Here is a 19,842-nt window from a genome sequence, read left to right as displayed (position 1 = left end):
GTCTGATAAACATAGGAAAATTAAAAAGGAATAAGCTAGGCAGAAATAGTTCCTTTCATATGTGGGACTTTGATTCAGAATAAATGAAAAAGAACCTAATCATATAGGCAGAAAGCGGAGCAGACACTTCACAGAAGACAGATGATTACATAGGTATATGAGAAAACATCTAAAATTAGTCTCCAGGAAATCCAAACACAACCACAACTTACCACATCAGAGTGGCTGAAGTTCAAAAGATGGCCAACATAGAGTATGCCTAAGAAAGGGCAGGCAGCAACTCTTCTCCACTGCTGCTGGTACAAATGGTCTGGAGAAGTTTGATAGTTTCTCATAAAAAAATACTTAACAAGTGCCCCAGCAATTCTATTTCCAGGTATTTACCAAAAAGAAATGACTTCATATCCACTTGACATATAAATGTTAACAGCTTTAGTCTCAGTAATTATATGCTGGAAACAATGTGAATGTCCATCACAACATGTGACTGGATAAAGCTACTTAAACTTACAGCACTATGGGTGAATCTCAGATGATTCAATTTATGTAAGATTTTAGAACAAGAAAAACAAATGCATGGAGATGGCCTGAGAGTGAGGGCTCAGATGACGGCAGACTTGAAAGTAGCACAAGAAATTTTTTGGGATGATGGGAAATGTGTTGCATTCATTCATTCATTCATTCTTTTTTGGAAAGAGATTTACAGAGAGGGAGACAGAGAAAAAGATCTTCCATCTACTGGCTTGTCGCTGTCCTGCAGCGATGGACTTGGTGCATGGAGCTGATAATGACACGCGTGGACCCTGACTGATGGTCAAAAGCCGAAGTTTATTAGTGGCATCAGACTTTTTTTTCTTTTTTTTTTTTAAATAAATACCACATTTTCTTAAGGAATTGAGCTGGCCTAGAAGTCCTATCAATTTATTTTTGCTTATTTATCTTTTTTTTAAAAAGATTTATTTTTATTATTTTTTATTGGAAAGGCGGATATACAGAGAGGAGAGACAGAGAGGAAGATCTTACGTCCAATGATTCACTCCCCAAGTGAGCGCAACAGTCGATGCTATGCCTATCCGAAGCCAGGAGACTCTTCCGGGTCTCCCACGCGGGTGCAGGGTCCCAAAGCTTTGGGCTGTCCTCGACTGCTTTCCCAGGCCACAGGCAGGGAGCTGGAAGGGAAGTGGGGCTGCCGGGATTAGAACCGGCTCCCATATGGGATTCCCAGGCGTGCAAGGCGAGGACCTTAACCACTTGCGCCACTGCGCTGGGCCCAGTGGCATCAGACTTTATACACTGAGAGTCATATGGGATAAGGGAGGAAGTATTGAGCTCATCATCATTAACAAAACCCATCAACTGTTTCTATGCTTTTGTTTGGAACTCCTTTTGTCTTGTATATTCCACCAAGTGTTCTTACACACATACTGTCCATTCAACTGTTCTTATACAAATGGTATCCAATCAGGTATAAAAAGGTAGCCATTCGGTTGTTCTCATGCAAATATTATCCAATCAACTGTAATCCTGTGCTCGTTGACCTTCTAGGGTCACAATGTCCTCCTACACTGGCTCACTCCCCAAGTAGCAGCAATGGACAGAGCAGCTGAGCTGATCTGAAGCCAGGGACCCGCTCTCACCTGGGAGACTTGGAAGAAGCGCCTGGCTTCAAATCAGCTCACCTGCCACTGAGTGAACCAGCAGATGGAAGAGCTTTCTCTCAGTCTCTATAGATCTGACTTTCCAATAAAAATAATCTTTTTTAAAAAATGCCTCATAAAATTATTGCTAAGCAATATACTACAAAAAGTATGCCAGCAAGAAAAAGAAGTTTATCATATGAATGAGTTGCTAAGTGAAGAATTCTATTGATTGATATGGCTATTAAACTAAAGGAAAAAAAAAAAATACCGTCCAGAAAGGTCACAGATCAGTTTCCCTGAAGACATTTGAAACAGATGATAAAGAAAAGCGATGTTTTAGGACACATCTAGTAACACACAAGAAATTAAATGCTGGAAAACAAACTAATTATTCTAGATTTGAGAGTAAAAAGAGGAGAAGAAAAGCAGCAGGAATCAGGGTAGATCAGAGCTGGAGAAAAGCAAAGAAATAAATTCTCAAATTACAATAATCTTTTATATATTAGAGAAAATGAAACTAAATTTGAACCAAAGCTAGTAATAACAAAGCCCAAGGGAAACGGGACAAAAAAATAAAACATACTCATCAGTCAGCATGAATGCTTCAAACACTCCTATCATGAAGATTTCTCCCAAAGGTTCTTACAAATCTCTGCTCACCTAATTTATCAATTCCCTCCCGATGCTCATGCTATCAATGGTCGCAGGAGCCGCAGGTGTAGCGTGAGTGAGCACCTGAAATCCAGATGGCCCCGCGCTGGTCGCGCTGGTCATGGCCTGAGCCCTACACAAAGTTTCTGAGATTCAGTAAAAGAAAACAGAAAGTATCAACAGTCACTACTGCTGAAACGGTAATATTTAGGACATTCTGGGCAAAATTAAATATAAATTATTTTCACTTGTTTCTTTTTACTTGTCTAATGTGACTATTAGAACAATCTAATTCCACATGGTTTATATTATACATATTGAATTTGTTTGAACAATGCCTTAAGGGAATAAACAGGAAAATCCTTTCTGTATAAATGAAGTCTCCTAAATTTATATAAATTTAACTCCAGGAAGACTTCCATAGGTCTCATTTTGCATACAGTTCAATAGCATGCAGGTGTCTTCAGCAGTTACACAGAAGAAAAGGTCTGGGAAGCAGACGTGCACACCTCAAGGGCGAAGAGCTGAAGCACCCTGTTGTGAAGACCTTGTCCCACTGAGGTGGCAGTGTGAGCAGGTGGAGTTTCCTGGGTCCCGCAACCTCACTTTTCTCTGAGGCGACACAACAGCGACAGGTATCTTTACAGTAGGAGGAATGCTACCCACCAGTAGGATGATCCAGGAGCATCAAATTCTCACAACCCTAAAAGCAGGTGCATCCACAAAGGGAGGCAAGCGCATGGATCTGCTAGGTTTGGTAACTCCAGTCTATCCCCAAACTAGATCCTAGCCTAGTATTTCTTATTTTAGCCAGTGGCAAAATTTACCACTCAGGCACTCTGTGCTAGAAATCTGACAATTCTTCAATAGTTCTTCACCTCACACAGTTTTATCGTCCAGTATCTCAAAGGTGTGTCTGCTTCATCTTGTCTAAATTAGCCTGGGCCAGCTTGGTTCCCCTTATTTCCACCTTCTGAACATTATATTGGAGACGCAAGAAAGAACTCAACCAGTCAACTATGAACCAGGAATCAACTGGCTCCACAGCCTGTTCTGGCTTTGTATTACCTGTGAGCTAAGAACAACTTTTTAATCTTTAAGTGGCTGAAGGTGAAAATCAATAGTATTTCACGACAGGTAAAAATAACATAAAATTTAAGGGTCTGAGTTTTATTGGCACACAGCCAAACCTACTTGACGACATGTTATTATCTTGGGCTGCTGGATGGCTTCATGGCATGCAAAGCCTGAAATACTTACTATCTGGCATTTTAAAGAAAAAGTATGTCAACCTCTAGAATAGATAATCTATTTGTTGCTTAAAACTCTTCAATGACTTTGTTGTTTTTAGGAAAAAGTCGAAAACTTCCCAGGAAGATTTCCTACTACAAGGATTGGAACCTCCACAGTGCTTCCTTTCCTGCTTGAACTCACATCTGAAAGTTAGCCAAAGATGAATTTTTGGCATTTATGTTTTTACTTAATCACATAAATCAGAGAACCTAATTAAAACTAAATTTAAAAATCTGAAAACCAGAGCAACAGAGACAAAGGGTAAAGGCATTCACAGCTTACTAAGCTATTGTGTAGTTAACATCCTGCAAAAAGCAAGATCACACATCTTATCAGAGTATCAAATTCTTTTTGAAGTTCCTGAAGAGGTCCAGTGAGACCCCAGCATAACCACATGAACATCTATCTGTTCAGGTCACATTGCTCCACCTCCCATCCAGTGCCCTGCTAATGCACCTGAGAAAGCGGTGGAGATAGCACAAGCCCGCGGCCCTGCACCTGGGAGACCTGTGTTGAGCTGCAAGGTACTGACTCAGCCCTGGCGTACTCCTAACTATGAATGGAAGATCTCTCTCTCTCTCTCTAATGAAGGAAGGAAGATAAAGCCCAGTGGTTGAGTTGCCTGGTGCCCACATCACAACACCCGAATTCAACTTCCAGTTTTGCCTCCTGACATCAGCTCCCCCCAAATGCAGACCCTGACACAGCACTTAAGTTCCTGAGCTCCTTCCAAGTTACCCATGTGGGAGGCCTGCACAGAATTCCCAGATCCCAGCTCCAGCCCTGGTACAGCCTTCACTATTGTAGGCATTTAGGGAATAAATCAGAGGATAGCAGCTGTCTCAAGAGAAATTAGAAGGGCACATCAATTCTATTCCTGTTAACATGCAAATGAAGGAAGCAGGGCACACTTGGCAATCAGTTTTATCAGCACCCTTAAATCACCCTGCTTTAACTAGCCCAGAGAGCACAATAAAAAGGCTTCTAGCAGTGCCTGTTCTAAACTAATGTCAATTTAAAACTCCAAGGCTTTGCAGGAAATTCTTTTATCACATGCCCAATATATGTTTAAGAATATTAAAAGGATCTTTATGTTTGATAGTTACATTTCCAAATCAAGCAGTTCCTGTCCATAAGTACTCAGCAGCTACAGTTTGACTTTAAGATAGACCGTAAGTATTATAAGCACCAATTGCTGAGTGTGGTACTACACAATAAACTAGAATTAAGAATAAAAGTTCAAAGTGATTACTAACGATTTCATAATGTTTTAAATTGCACAATCATGTCCAAGTTCAGTTTTGATTTACTCAAATAACTAAGTATAGTCCACTCACGAATAATATTAAAGCTATTAACTCATTCTGAACCTTAAACTAAGAAAGTGCTCAACATTTGTGACTTCCATAACTACAAGCAGAGGTGGTCATTTCTCACATTGCTCTTTGATTTCATCCTGAGGCTTTCATGTTCAAACTACATCATTAGTATATGGATGTTAATTGCTGCCACCCTTAGCAATTTTCACTTAACATAACATTGTGTAACTTAAGTAACATCACCAAATCCAAAAACATTCCACCCAAGTAGCAACACAATCGGACATTAAGTCAACTGGCAGAGAAATACCTAACGTTCAACTGTTTGGTAACTCGGTATTTACTTTGCAGAAGAAATGCTTTCCTGAAGTTACTGCAAGGCCCTGAATAATGAAGTTCCTAACTACCTCCCCAGTTTAATATTCTATTCCCTCCTCGCAACGCGCTTTACAAGGATACTCCCTTTCTTCTTCTTTTTAAGATCTATTTTTGGGGGGGTTGGGGGGGAAAGGCAGATATACAGAGAGGAGATACAAAGAGAAAGATCTTCACCCACTGGTTCACTTCCTAAGTGGCCAAAATGGCCGGAACTAAACTGATCTGCAACCAGGAGCTGTTTCAGGGTCTCCCACGCTGGTGCAGGGTACCAAGGCCACTGTCTTGGAAGCAGAGCAATGAGTGCACAGCTATGGCACCAAGTCCTCCTTCTGTTTTTTAATCAGCCAATTTCTTTCCTACCTCACCAGCCTGGTCTATTGAATGTTACAGAACTGGGCCTGTTGCAGCTGCTCCATTGCCCAGTCCCCTGCCTTTGCAGTCATCTAGGGAGTAAACCAGCGAATTAACTTGTCTCTGGCCCAGTGTGATGACTCAACTGGCCAAATCCTCACTTGTAAGCTCTGGGACCCCATATGGACACTAAGTTTGTGTCTCAGTTGCCCATCCAGCTCCCTGCCTGGGCCTGGGAAAACAGTCAAGGACGGTCCAAAGCCTGGGGACCCTGCACCCGTGTGGGAGACCTGGAAGAAATTTCCGGCTCTGTATTGGCTCAGCACCGGACATTGAAGCCATCTGGGGAGTAAACTAGTGGATAGCATATCTTTCTGTTTCTCCTCCTCTTTGTAAATCTGCCTTTCCAGTAAAACGAAACAAAACTTCTCTTTGTTTCTCCCTCCTTCTCTGTAACAGCCTTTCAATTAAATTAAGCAAATCTTAATAAAAAAACAGTATTCATATCCTCTTGAATATCATCAGGATGCAGTCACTTGCAATTGATGTTTATACAATGGTAGTAGCAAAATCTTAGCACACCATACATAGTTTAACTGCTCAAGTGTGGTCTACAGGCATCTGGGGTCTCCCTGAAACTTTTTCAAGGGCTCATGAAGTCAAAATTCCTTTCATAGCAATCCTAATATACTATTTGCTTTTTACACTGTGCACGTTTGCACTTACAGAGCAAACACAGTAAGACATCTAACTTGGCACAGTTCAGCACGAAGCAAAACAGCAGGCTAGGAACTAAGCAGCAAGTGGTGTTTCTTCACTTAGGTGCTCTAAGTTTAAAAAAAACCAAAGCTATTTTCACTAACAATGTCCCTGCGAGAGCAGTAAAAATGATTCAATTTTTAAGAATTCTGACTGCTAAGAACATCTTTGTGTACTCTGCAGTGCAGAGTGACAGCTCTGTCTTGCACACAGGTCTGGCACTCACCCACCACCTCCCAGGTGCTGCAGCAGGGAGCTGCATCCGAAGGCAAGAGGAATCGGGACTGGGGGCTGGCACTGCCACACGGGACATGGGAATGCCAAGCCGTGCTTCCACTCCACTGCCACCATGTCCACGCCCAATATTCTTTCTGAAAAATATTCTGTTTACTTGAGAGGTAAAGAGACAGAAATCGTCCCTAAATGCTCACAGCAATCAGAGATGAGCCAGGTTCCCAGATGGGTGACAAGGCTCCTGTCAGCTGAGACACAAGACCACGGCCTCCAGAGCGCAGCGAGTGGAAAGCAGCTGGAACCTGTGATGTGGGCCAATCACATGTCTCCTCCTTTAAAATTCTGTATGGTAAAACAAGACACGTGCGTATAGCTCCTTGGATCCATAATAGGTATGATGGCTGTCTCCGAAGAAAGCACCCATGCAACTGCTTTGAGAAATGGCCAGAGCTAGCAACTTTTATCATGGTCTGCATTTGCTCACTTACAAAAATGACGGACAAACTATCATGGGTTTCTAGCAGAAACTTTCTTATATATTAAAGAAATTAAATTGTGAAATTGTCAATTCAAGAAAAAACTGGCACATGCAGCTAAAAATAAAGCCTGACCCTTTTAAGAGGGAAGTGAGAATTTTGGAAGGCTTACATCACTCCCAGGGGCTGGCATTCTGGGGTAGCCGGTTGGGCAATGGATCCAGCTCCAGCGCCTCCACTTCTGATGCAGCATCCTGCTAATGTACACAGAGGGCAGCAGAGGATGGCCCAGGGGCTTGGCGTGCCCCAACACAGCAGGGTTAGACATGGCTCCCAGCTGTGGTCCTGCTCCACCCCGCCTATGGTGGCCACCTGGGGAGGTCCCCAGCAGGTGGAGGATTTCTCCTGTTCCATCCCCTTCCTGTCATTCTGCCATTTGAAATTAAAAAAAAAAAAAAATTCTAAATGTGACTTAAAAATATCTGTACATTAAAATGTGTGAATATGCAAGGAGCTACCTAACAGTGAATCAGTATTTTCCAAATAACACTATGAAGTCTTCAAAGTATAAAGCAGGCAACAGTGTTTAATGTAACAAATTCAGGCAAACCCATTAGCATGATTTCAGACCGTTTACCCCAGTCACTTTCAAGAGAACCCTTGGGGAGGGCATCTGGCCAGCAAGGGATCCCGCTTCCGACTCCACTTGCTGCTAATGCAGACCTCAGATGGCAGCAGGGCTTCTCACACGGGTAGCCTAGACTGAGCTCCCAGCTCTGGGCTCCAGCCCAGCCCAGCCCAGCCCCGGCTGCTGTGGACACCCAGGGACTGGGCATCTCTACCTCTCTAGTAGCGTAAATAAACAAACTTGAATATTTATCTCAAATGCAGAGAGAAACATCTCTTATTCACTGGTTTATTCTCCTAACCGTTACATCGGCCAGGATGGAGCCAGAATGAACCCAAGAGCCAGGAACTCCATCTGGTGTCCCAAGTGATGGCAAGGGGATCAAATATTTGGGCCACCTGCTTCTGCTTTCCCAGATGCATCAGCAGAGTTGTATCAGAAGCAGAGCAGCCAGGGCTTGAGCCAGTGCTGTGATATGAGGCGCTGGTGTAGGCAGCAGCTTACCCTGCTCTACCAAAACACTGGGCCCAAGAAATGAAAATCTTAAAAACTATTAACTCATGATGGAGTTTCAGGGAGAATCAAAGGACATCTATTTTTCCGAAAAGCTATTAAAATATTCTACCCCCTTCTAGCCACACACCTGTGTGAAGCTGGATTTTCCTCTTGTATTTCATTAAAATAACACAAATTCAGAAGCAAATGAGACTGCTGCATTTTTGAAAATCAGACATTTCCTGATATAGCAGGGGGTAGGGTTGGGATGCAGTGGGTAAAACTGCCAATGGAAATGATGGCATCCCATATAGGAGTGTCAATTTGAGCCGTTATCTGATCTACTTCTAATCCAGTTTCTTGCTAATGTGCCTGGGAAAGCAGAGTATGACAGTCTAAGCACTTGGGCCCAGCCATCGATGCAGGAGAGCTGGATGGCACTTCTGGCCCGCAGCCCAGCTGTTGGAGCCATGTGGGAATGAACCAGTAGATGGGAAAAATGAGAGCTGGATTTCTCTCTGCCTTTCAAATAAGTAAATGAATACACCTTAAGAAAAAAAAAAAACAATGATTTTGGGCCCGGCGCCATAGCGTAGCGGTTAAGGTTCTCACCTTGAATGCCCTGGGATCCTATATGGGTGACGGTTCTAATCCCAGCTGCTCCACTTCCCAACCAGCTCCCTGCCTGTGGCCTGGGAAAGCAGTGTAAGACGGCCCAACTCCCTGGGACTCTGCACCCGTGTGGGAGACCAGAGGAAGTTCCTGGCTTCCAATCAGCCCAGCTCTGGTCGTTGCGGCACTTGGGGAGTGAACCAGTGGATGGAAGATTTCCTTCTCTCTGTAAATCTGCCTTTCCAATAAAAATAAACCATAAAAAAATAAATAAAGGTAAGAGCCTCACAAACTATGAAACTACAGTGCTATAATCAATACTGTGAGCGACTGGTACTCCAGGGAGACAGACTGAAGGGTAGGAAGAGTCCCTGCATGAACTGTCAAGCTCATGGTCACTATGTTTCCCATAAAGAACAGCCTTTATAATGAAAGGGGCTCATACAGCCAGCCTGATCTCCATGAGCAAAGAACAAAGGGACAGCCCTCCCCTCCCTGGCACCCCTAGCAGGAAGAACTCAAAGCTGATCATAAACCTAACATAAGGGTCCAATGTATAAAACATCTGCAAGAAAACATACTCATATAACTCAGATTATATTGTAGTTTCTTAAATTTTTCTTCAAAATAAATAAATAAATGAACCTGACCTCAAAATTAAAAGCTGTTCCAAAGAACACCACCAAAAATAACAACACACAAATGGGAGAAATTTACAAATAATAAACAATGGGGCTTCACAAACACTGAGGCTGGAAAGCGATGCTTTCAACAATGCTGAAGAAGACATGCAGAAATTAAAACCACCAACTGTTGTCAGTGGGAATGTGAAATGAGCCTGCTGCTGTGGGACCAGCGCTACAGCACAGTGGGGTGAGCCGACGCCAGGGAGGACAGCGCAGCCTGAGAGTGCAGGCCTAGCCAGCACACTGTTAACGTGTCAGCTCGGGAGACGGAACCCTACGCTTACTCCTGGCTTCCATTTAGCTAGTTATCTGAGAGGTGAACCAAGCAGATGGAAGACCTCTTTATCTTTTTCCTAACTCTCCCTTTCAAATAAAATCAACCTGAAAAAAGAAAAAAGGCTCAACTGCTCTGGGAAATGGTCTGATTGTTCCTCAACCTCGAGATGTTGTCATCGACCCAACAATTTCACTCCTAGCAATATTCAAGGGAAACGGAAATCCATGTCCACACGGAAGCCTGAGCAAGCATGCTTGTAGTGATTCATAATAGCCAAAAAGTAGAAGTCACCCAATATCCAACTGGCAAATACATAAAAAAAAATGTGGCACACTCACATAGCAGAATATTACTCAGTCATAAACAGGAACAAAATAACGACACATGCTACATCATGGATGAAACTGGAAGCCATTTCACCAAGGTAAAGCCACCCAGCACAAACGATCACATGAGCTCACATGAGCGTGACTCCCTTTTACATAAAACACCCAGCATCAGTAAATGCAAATCAACAGAAAATCCAGGAGTGGCTGCCAGAGGCTGAAGAGAAAGGAAAGACTGGAAGGCGGGCTCCTGAGCAGGGTTTCTTTGGGGATGACGCTCAGTACGGATAAGGTTGTGATGGAAATTAAAGTAGCATTTAGCCATGGAAAGCCCTAATGACAAATAAAGCTCTGATCGCACCCCATGGTATTCTAGCAAGATAATAATTCTAGTACTTTCACTGAATTGCCTTTCACTAAACCACACAATTGTTTCATTTCCCCTTATAGTCTCCTGGATTCCTATGTTGCCATCCTCTTATCAACCCCATGTAAGAGGTGCAAATGATAAGCTCCCGATTATAGTCTAATGGGAAAGGAGTTTAACAAACTCTTTGTGAAATTCCAGTGAAAGATGTTCTAGACTGAAGATAATTTGGGGACACTACACCTCCAGTTCACTTGGATTTAGCGACCCCTACGGGGGCGCGAATTGTGGAATGGGAATGAGCTGGTGCGTTTGGCCACAACTGGAGCAACGCAAGGCACTCCTTCAGTCAGACTGCGTTACAGGGGCTGCGTGCTTAGAACCTTCAATATCGCAAATGCCAAGACAAAATACGGGGGTAGGGGGAGAAGGGGGGAAAATAACAAATAAGATAAAATAGGTGGTGGTGGTAAGGGTGGGGGTTGTTGCATAAACTATCCGAGTTATATTATCCAGATTTTTATCATTTTTTTCCAAAAACCCTCCAAAATTTCAAAACCAAGTGTTACTACAACAGTGTTAATGCTATATTGTGTAATAACCAAGTCCATAATAATTAAGTCACAATGCCAAGTATTCGGAATCACAATGAAATATTTAACCAAGGGAACATTTTAAAAACCATGGTTTTTAGCTTAGCCATTCCCTGCAATCCTTTAGTCCCAGTCAATGATAACAGCTTAGTGTGACAAAACATCAGACACATCTAACCAAACTTCTCAAGTACAACACCGTTTGCAGACAGCTTAGGTTGACCAGAGGTGGGAGCACTGAAGAACTGTGACAAGAGTGACCAGAACCATGGTGGCAGAAGGTCAGCCTTCCTCCCTACAAAGACCCCACCAACTACCAAACAGCCTGGCTCATAATAAAGGTAAACCTACAACCGGAAACAATCGAACTTCTCCTGTACTTTCATCCCGCCGCGCTGGAGAAAATGGAGTAGACTGCGGACACAGAAAACCAGGACCGAGGTTCTTCCGCATCCCCACGGAGGCCAAGTTAGCACTGTCAGTCAAACGGTGCTCAGAGCCTGGGCTTGCTCACTGAAACCGGAATCACTGTTTCTACACTGTCAAGGTGCAAATAAAGCCACAATCCGCAGGCCTTTTCCTTGGCCTGAAACCAGGTAGCCCAGGTGCTGGTCACTCTCTTCTCTCTTAGTTACCATTTGCCTATCTCGTCCGAGGGCACTCGGCAGCCAGGGCCTGCCCCGGACCCTCTCTTCCAGGTGCCAAGGAAGCCCAGAGAAGCCAGCCAATAAAGGCCAGCTGGCAGGTTCACAGCGGCACCTGCCAGAAAGCCCTCAGCCTGCTGCCGGGTTCCTCCAGGGCTGTCACCAGCCAACTTTCGGGGGGCGGGGGGGCTGCAGCGCCCCGGACCCCGAGAAGGGGAGCGCATGAGGAAGCGCGCCGCAGCTGGTTCTGGGTCCGAGCACACGGGCCCTGGCACCGGCGGTGGGAAGCGGGGGAGTCGGAGGGCACACACACGCAGGGAAGCAAACCAAGAACCCGTTCACTCCAGTCCAGATCCCCACCCCTGCCCGCCAAGTCCCAGCGCTGTCACTCCTTTTCGGACACTCCAGGCGCCAGCCCCCCAAGTCCCAGCAAAGCAGACACGGCCAGAGACACTTTCACACGTGGGTCATCTTTTTGAGGGAGAAAAAAGAAGACTTTCGAAGGACTCCGACAGCCTGAATACAGGTTCCCGACCTTATTATTATATTTTTTTTCACTAAGAAAAATAGGGCACTGAGAGATGAGAACATGCTCTCTCCCTGTTTTGGCCCCGGGCAGGATGTGGAGCACTTTCAGGCTCTCAGGAAGGGGGAGGGGGCGTCCCTGGGTCTCGGCGGTGGGAAACTCGCCCTCGGCACCCCTCAGCCCAACTCCGGCTCTGTTTCAGACGCTGAACTTCACCGAGGGGCGCCGGTTTCCTTTGTCAAGATCCCACCGGGTGATTTTAAGGCGGTGGGGGTGACGGGAGGTCGCGGCTGCAGGTGGACCGAGACAGGTGCGACGTCCACCTAGGACGGGCGGTCCCGGCCGCTCCCGCCGCCTTCCCCCCCCCCGCCCCAGATCCGGCTTGGGGGGGCGCTCCCCAGCACCCCCAGACAGCTCCGGCCGCACCTCCTCCCGGCCCGGCGCCGTCGCCGCCCCGACCGCTGCCGCCGCCGCCACCTCTGCTCAAAATGGTGGTTACGAAACGCGGCGGCCGCCCGCTCTGGCTCCCGCCCGGGCCGCCCGGCACATGGCCGCGCCGCCTCTAAAAACTTGGTCGGCTCGGCCATGAGCCGGGCCGAGGTCCTCCCCCAGCCGAGCGGCGCGGGCCCACTTACCCACAGACCGGTAGCCCAGGATCGCGATCTTCCGGGACTTGGACTGCGGCATCTTGGCGGCCTCCTCAGCCCCGGCCCAACCACATCCACCGCGGCGGCGACGCTTCCCGCGGCGGCTGCTGCTTCTGCTACTGCTGAGGGCGATCGGCGGAGGCCGCGCCGGGCGACAGCGGCATACAGGGCAGGCCCGGCGGCGGCGGCGGGCGCGGCTGCTCGCGTTCGTTCGTTCGTTCGCTCGCTCGCGCGCTCCAACCGCCCGGAACCGACCGCGCGACGCCGCCCCTCCCCCCACAACACGCCCACGTGACCGCGCGCCGCGGCCGGCCCCCTTTCCCGGGGCCCGCGTCAGCGCCGCTCCTCCCGCCGCCGCCGCCCCCCGGAGGGCGCGCACGACGCGTCGCGACCACGCTGTACTTTAAAGGGAAAAAAAGGCCAACGCCGACAGGCTCCCGGAAAAGTCAGGACTCAAAACTCGCTGCGTCATGACCCTCCCACCTCCTTCCGCCGCCGCTTTTTAATTACGCCAATTCTCTCCGGACGTTGATTGGGCGTTTTCCGCCCGCCCGTGCGATGACGCGGCGGAAACTCCGTCTCCCATTGGGGAAAGACAACGAGGAGGCGGGACCAGAGGCGGGACGACGCGCCCGGGGTGCTAAAAATATATCCCTGCGAAGCTGCGGCTTCGGGGCGCTGGCGGGGTTCGAAGGCTTCGAACTGGCGACGGGCGGGCAGTGGGCGGAGAAACAGACGATAGCGCCGCAGCTATTGGCCGAGGGCAGCGCGGGGCGGGGCGAGTGGCGGGAAGCGCCGTGATTGGAGGAACGTGGAGCCCTTTGGCGGACTCGCTCTCGCGGAGCCCTAAAAAGGCTCAAAGTGCGTGGCGATGGCGGGATGTGTGTGGGTTGTGGGTTGCCCGACGTCTGCTTCGTGCTTCATCCTTTTTTTTTTTTCCTTTTAATAGTCTAACTATATTAGCGTTTCCAATTCTGGGTCTGGGGGTGTAGGTGTTGATTAATTGTCACCCGTGGTTTAAGGACTGTGGGAAGAATGGAAGCCACGTTAATTCAAAATGTCAAGAATTTCATTAAAGCCGGTGCGAGCCTCACGGGTTCTGGTGTGACATCCTTTGATACGCGGGTTCCCCAGCTCGTCTCACGGGAGATGGCGCCTGTGCCCACGTGGTGGCTGGTCCCTGAGGAAAACGTGGAATTCGGTCACATTCAGGAACGTGGGGGAGGACAGGAGAGCATGCCGGGTGGACTGCCGCTCCTGTCTCCCAAACGTTGGCGTTATATTCAACAAAAATGTCCGTGGACAAGAGTCACTTGTCTCAGAGAGGGATCTAGTTGGGGCAGCTCAGTGGAGCGCTGGAAGGCAAACCGACTCAGTAGGCTTCAAGCCTGGAAATACAGGAGAAAAGACTGGAGAAAGTGAGGGTGCCGTTGAAGACTTCAGCCACATCAGCAGGTGCCCTGAGCCCTCCGAACCTGCGCCCGGATCCCTGGCCAAGGCTGCAGATACGGAGAGCTGATGAGACAGCCCTGTTTCCCAACGAGGGTGGGCTGGGCAGAAACAGGAGGAAGCTTGGACGCGCCCTGGGCTGCTGATTGAAGATCTCGTGTTGAGTTGGAACACTAGGCCTAAGCTTGTGCTCCTCCAAAACTCCTCCCCGCTCCCCCAAAACTCAGGAAGGTATACATTTGCATCCTTAGCCTTCTGCAAGTTGATGTCTCAAAGACAACCAACTTTAAAATATCTTTGAAATGCTATGGTTTGTCTTAGTGAAAATATACACTGTCTTTAATGTTTAAAAATCTATTAAAAGAGTCTTTTTGGAATTTATTTGAAGGTAGAGAGACAGGTCTCATTTCACCACTGATCAGATACCTCCAGCAGCAGTCGGGGCTGGGCCAGACAGAAGGCCAGAGCCCAGAGCTCAAGCTTGGTTTTCTCACATGGTTGGCTGACCCCTGAGTGTTTGACCCATCCCCTGCTGCCTCCCAGGATCGCTGGAAGCTATGGATAAGCCAAAGAGCCAGACTCAAAACACAATTGTTGTAACAAATGTACAAACACCTGCCCCTCATTTGAATATATTGAAGTTTCTCAGCAGGGAATTGAGGACAAAAGCCAAAAGCAAATCCTGCCCTCTGAGAGGAGGCGCAGGTCTGACCAGGACCCCAAGCTATGATGTTGCAGGGAGCACTCCCACCAGAGGGCTAAGATGCCAGCTCTGAGTCCTCACACACAGTCAGTAGGGGAGAGAGGAAGTTGCCTCAGCGAAGAACTCTGATCACGGGCAGCACCCAGGCTGTGCCGGAACAGTAAATTATTCTCAACTGTCAGGGATTAAATTGTGTCTCTCTCAGAAGGACATACTGAGATCCTCTCCCTCTCAGAACGTGATGTTGTAAGGAAATGGGGTCAGTTAAGAGAAGTGACGTCAAACCAGGGGTCCCCTTGACGTTGGAAGAGACAAAGCAGGATCCTTTTGCTGAGCCGTGAGCAGGCAGCATGGCCCTGGGGGTGCCTGGGTGGCAGACTCCTGGCCCTGGAACCCACACAACTCATTTCTGTTGTTTGAAGCCGCCTGGTTGGTGGCCATTTGTTCTGGCTGCTGTGGAGACTGATTTGTTAATCAGCTATCAGAGCACTCAATAAAATGTTGCTGCAGGGTCAGATCTGCAGATGAAACTAGCCCAAGCCCTGAGCCGGAAGGCTCCTGTACAATCTTTGGCCTGCAGAACCCTACCGTCCACTCTGAGCAAGGTACCCGAGGCTAATCCTTGGGAACCTGTGCAGACACAACTGGGAGACGCTGGGGCAAGCTGGCAAGGTAGTTCTTTGTCTTAAACACGTGATGGCTTGTGTTAGGGTGGTGTGGGTCTCATGTGTTCCTCAACCATGGCTTAGAATTGAATTCAGCCACAGCATTCATAACCTATTGAAAGACAGAATTAACACTTGACGGACATGGACCCGGCACATTGGCCTAGCAGCTAAAGTCCTCGCCTTGCACGCCCCGGGATCCCATATGGGTGCCGGTTCTAATCCCAGCAGCTCCACTTCCCATCTAGCTCCCTGCTTGTGGCCTGGGAAAGCAGTCGAGGATGGCCCAAAGCTTTGGGACCCTGAACATGTGTGGGGTATCCAGAAAGAAGTTCCTGGATCCTGGCTTCGGATCGGCATAGCATCGGCCATTGCAGTCACTTGGGGAGTGAATCATCGGACGGAAGATCTTCCTCTCTGTCTCTCCTCCTCTCTGTATATCTGACTGTCCAATAAATAAATAAATCTTAAAAAAAAATTGACAGACATGTTCGGATTGTTTTGTCCCATGGAAAGAATTGTCTGTGTCAGATTCTGTCCAACACGTTGGCCTCCTTCTCTTGGAATACAGGAAGAAAAAAAAAATAGAACATTTTTTAAGTACCTTTTTTAAAAAGAGATTTATTTATTTTTATTGGAAAGCTGGATCAGATTTACAGAGAAGATAGATCTTCCATTCATTGGTTCACACCCCAAATGGCAGCAATGGCCAGAGCTGAGTCAATCGGAAGCCAGGAGCTTTCTCTGAGTCTCCCACACAGGTGCAGAGTCCCAAGGCTGTGGGCTGTCCTCTACTGCTTTCCCAGGTCACGAGCAGGGAGCTGGATGGGAAATGGAGCAGCTGGGACATGAACCAACATCCATACAAGAGCCCGGTGCTTGCAAGGTGAGGATTTAGCCACTGAGCCATCACACCAGGTCCAACAATTTATTTTTAGAAGCTTTGTGTCTTTGGAGCACATACTGAAACATTTATGGATGAAATAATACAATGCCCAAGATTCTGTTCGAAATAATATGCAAGTGGAGGAGTGGGAATTTAGATGAAATTTAATTGATTAGAAATTGACTTGTTGAAACTAAAGACAGGTTTATGGAGATTCGTTGCACTACTTTACTCTGTTATTTTAAAGTTTCCACAATAAAAAGGGAAAACACAAATATGAGATATATGTGTTAAGTTTAAAAGTAAAAATATAAAGAAATACATGGGTAAACTTAAAGGATCGAAATTATTATTAATAATTACAATATGCAATTTACTGGCACCCAACCCAATCACACATTAAATCTTCCACACCTGAGGAGAGATTTTTGGTTGAGTTGCCACTATTTGCAATAGAGTTTGGATAACCAAGATCTATTGAATGATTTATACATTAAAAAAATATATATTACTTATTTGAAAAACAGAGAGAGGGAGGGACAAAGAGAGCTCTTCCATCCACTGCTTCACTCCCCAAATGATTGCCATGGTCAGTGCTGGCCAGCCTGAAGCCAGAGTCAGAAGGCCCAGCCCAGTCTCCCGTGTGGGGGGCAGGAGCCCAAACATTTGGGGCATCATGTGTTGTTTTCTGAGGCACGTGCACAGGAAGATGGACTGGGAGTGGGCAAGGCGGGACCCAAACGGTGCTCCCATGGGATGCTGCTATCTCAACAGGCAGTTTGACATGCTATGCCACAGCATGGCCTCTACATCGCACACATTTTGATATGCTTTGGAGTTTTAAAAAGTACTACTTTAATATTGTTTACTCAAGTCAGGGGATTGCAGATCCCTGTGAGCCTCTGATTAGGGTGGAGAGGAACAGGGTTGGAGGAGAGGTGGGGGAGGGGGATGAGAGGAGATGAGCCGCTTCTTGCTGTCAAGCTGATGTTTTTATTTTTTGTTCAGTTCAGAATACTTTCTAGTTTCCCTTTTGATTTCTTGTTTAACTTGTGGGCTGTTTAAAGGAGTGTTATTTATTTTTCATTCGTTACATATATATACTTAAATGTTTATTTTTATATATGTTATTTCTTTAAAAAGAGATGCAGTCATTGAAATAGCATCTTGAAATAAAATAAACTTAGAGTCAATAGTAAAAACAGCAGGGGCTTCAACGGGGCGGGGAAGGGATGGTGTGAGCTATCAACTTATTTATTGTCATGGTATGTTTGGGATTCCTGTAGGAAATCCAAATGAAGATGCCAAATAGGCAGTCAGATGTCTAAGTGTGGAAGTCAGATGAGAGCTCTGGTCAGAGCAATATATTTGAGAATTACCCATCAGCTGGTGTGCCACATAATATTCTGAGACTAGATGGAATCACCCAGGCAGGAAGCACAGGAGCTCTCAGGACAAAACCGGAGCCGTGGCGAGCGGAGGGGACAGAGCTGTCCGACGGCGAGGCCACAGGCAAGGGAAAGAGGAGAGTGGATCCCAGGGAGAGGGTCCCAGAAGCCAGGTGGGAGAGGGCTTGAGGACGAGCAGTGACGTTGTGTGTGTCAAAGGCTGCTGGCAGTCCAAGCAAAACGAGGCTGAGAACTCATCAGCAAATTCCACTGTGCAGAGGTCACTGATGGACTTGACCAAGCCCTTTTGCTGGTGAATTGGGGCCAAAATTCTGATGTGTGTGTGTGTTGTGGGCACTGGAAGAGAGGGCATTCCTGATGGCATGAAAGGCATGGGGAGATCTCTCTCTCTCTCTTCTCTCTGTAACTCTGCCTTTCAAATAAAACAAAAATAAATCTTTTAAAAAATAAATAAAAATAAGAAAGTTTCTTTATTTACTTGAAAGGCAGAGTTAAAGAGAGAGAGGAAGAGAGAGAGAGATCTTCTACCTGCTGGCTTATCCCCACATGGCCCAAATGGCCAGGGCTGAGCAGGCTGAAGCCAGGAGCCAGGAACTCCATCAGCCTCTCCCACATAGGTAGCAGAGTTCCTAGCACTCGGACCATCTGCTGCTGCTTTCCCAGGTGCATTGGCAGAAAGCTTGATTGGAAACAGAGCAGGCAGCATACGAAAGGTGCTCATACGGGATCCCAGTGTCACAGCAGAGACTTCGTCTACTATGCCACTACGCGAGCCTCAACGAGTACATCTTAAGAGAGAGAGAAATTCTTTAGAAACTAAATAAAAATTCTAAATAGCTCAAAGGTAAAATATTTTACATTGTATATTTATTTATTTTTTTATTGCAGGGAGGAGGAGAGACAGAGAGGAAGATCCTCCGTCTAATGATTCACTCCCCAAGTGACTGCAACAACTGGAACTATGCTGATCCGAAGCCAGGAGCCAGGAACCTCGTTCAGGTTTCCCATGCGGGTGCAGGGTCCCAAGGCCTTGGGCTGTCCTCGACTGCTTTCCCAGGCCACAAGCAGGGAGCTGGATGGGAAGTGGAGATGCTGGGATCAGAACCGGTGCCCACATGGGATCCTGGCCACTAGACCACCGCGCCAGGCCCACAAATATTTTACATCTTAAAGTCTGTGATGTTGCTGGAGGTTACGTCATATTTACAGGTGTCGTAAGAACTGTAACCCTCACGCTGTCCTGGTACCTTAGAGATCTGACAGTCACTCCCAGAATTTGGCAACCTTAGCCCTTCAAATGTGAGATACTTCTTACGTCTCATAGCTAATTTCATTTCTTGCCTGTTTTTCTAACAAGATTTTTCTAGAAGCTCTGTCTTAAACTCTTCCCCCTTATTAGCCTCTTAGATCTTTGTGGATTTATTGATTTGATTTGTGGGAAATGAAAGGTGCTAGAAGGCAATACAATTTTAACTATTGGCACTTATTCATTAGACTAATTCTTGCTTTAAATTTGAAAAGAACTTGCACATGTATGTTGTGGTGCAGGTTAAGCCACCCTTAAAAGGCCCACATGCCATCAAAGCACCAGTTAGAGCCCTGGCTGCTCTGCCTCTGATCCAGCTCACCCAGAAGGTGCTTGGGCCCCTGTGCCCACATGAGAGACCTGCAGCCCCGAAGAGGGCCCTCATCAGAACCTGGCTGTTCTGGCTTCTTGACCTTGGACTTCTTAGCCCCAGAGCTGTGAGAAATCAACTTCTGCTTCTAAGCCTCCCACTCGATGATCCTTTGTCATAACAGGTCAAATAGACGGACAGTTTTACATACA

General features: G+C 46.8%; 1 protein-coding gene across 2 annotated transcripts in view; it reads right to left on the bottom strand.

Annotated features, from left to right (window-relative positions):
• The window catches only part of RHEB (Ras homolog, mTORC1 binding), a 45,846-nt gene extending 32,703 nt beyond the window's left edge, over positions 1-13,143 (bottom strand). The window contains exon 1 of one of the 2 annotated variants that reach the window (XM_041001976.1): positions 12,891-13,143. In XM_041001976.1, the coding sequence (XP_040857910.1) occupies positions 12,891-12,942 (52 nt within the window). In that variant the 5' untranslated portion in view covers positions 12,943-13,143. The remainder of the gene's footprint in view (positions 1-12,890) is intronic. The other variant, XM_041001975.1, reaches the window with a different exon arrangement.
• Between the last annotated feature and the right edge of the window lie 6,699 nt (positions 13,144-19,842).

Source organism: Ochotona curzoniae, unplaced genomic scaffold (assembly GCF_017591425.1).
Source record: "Ochotona curzoniae isolate NIBS_2020 unplaced genomic scaffold, NIBS_Ocur_1.0 scaffold_2476, whole genome shotgun sequence".
Taxonomy (NCBI): Eukaryota; Metazoa; Chordata; class Mammalia; order Lagomorpha; family Ochotonidae; genus Ochotona; species Ochotona curzoniae.
The sequence above is the reverse complement of the archived record's forward strand: the minus strand, read 5'-3'. Positions and strand labels throughout refer to the sequence as shown.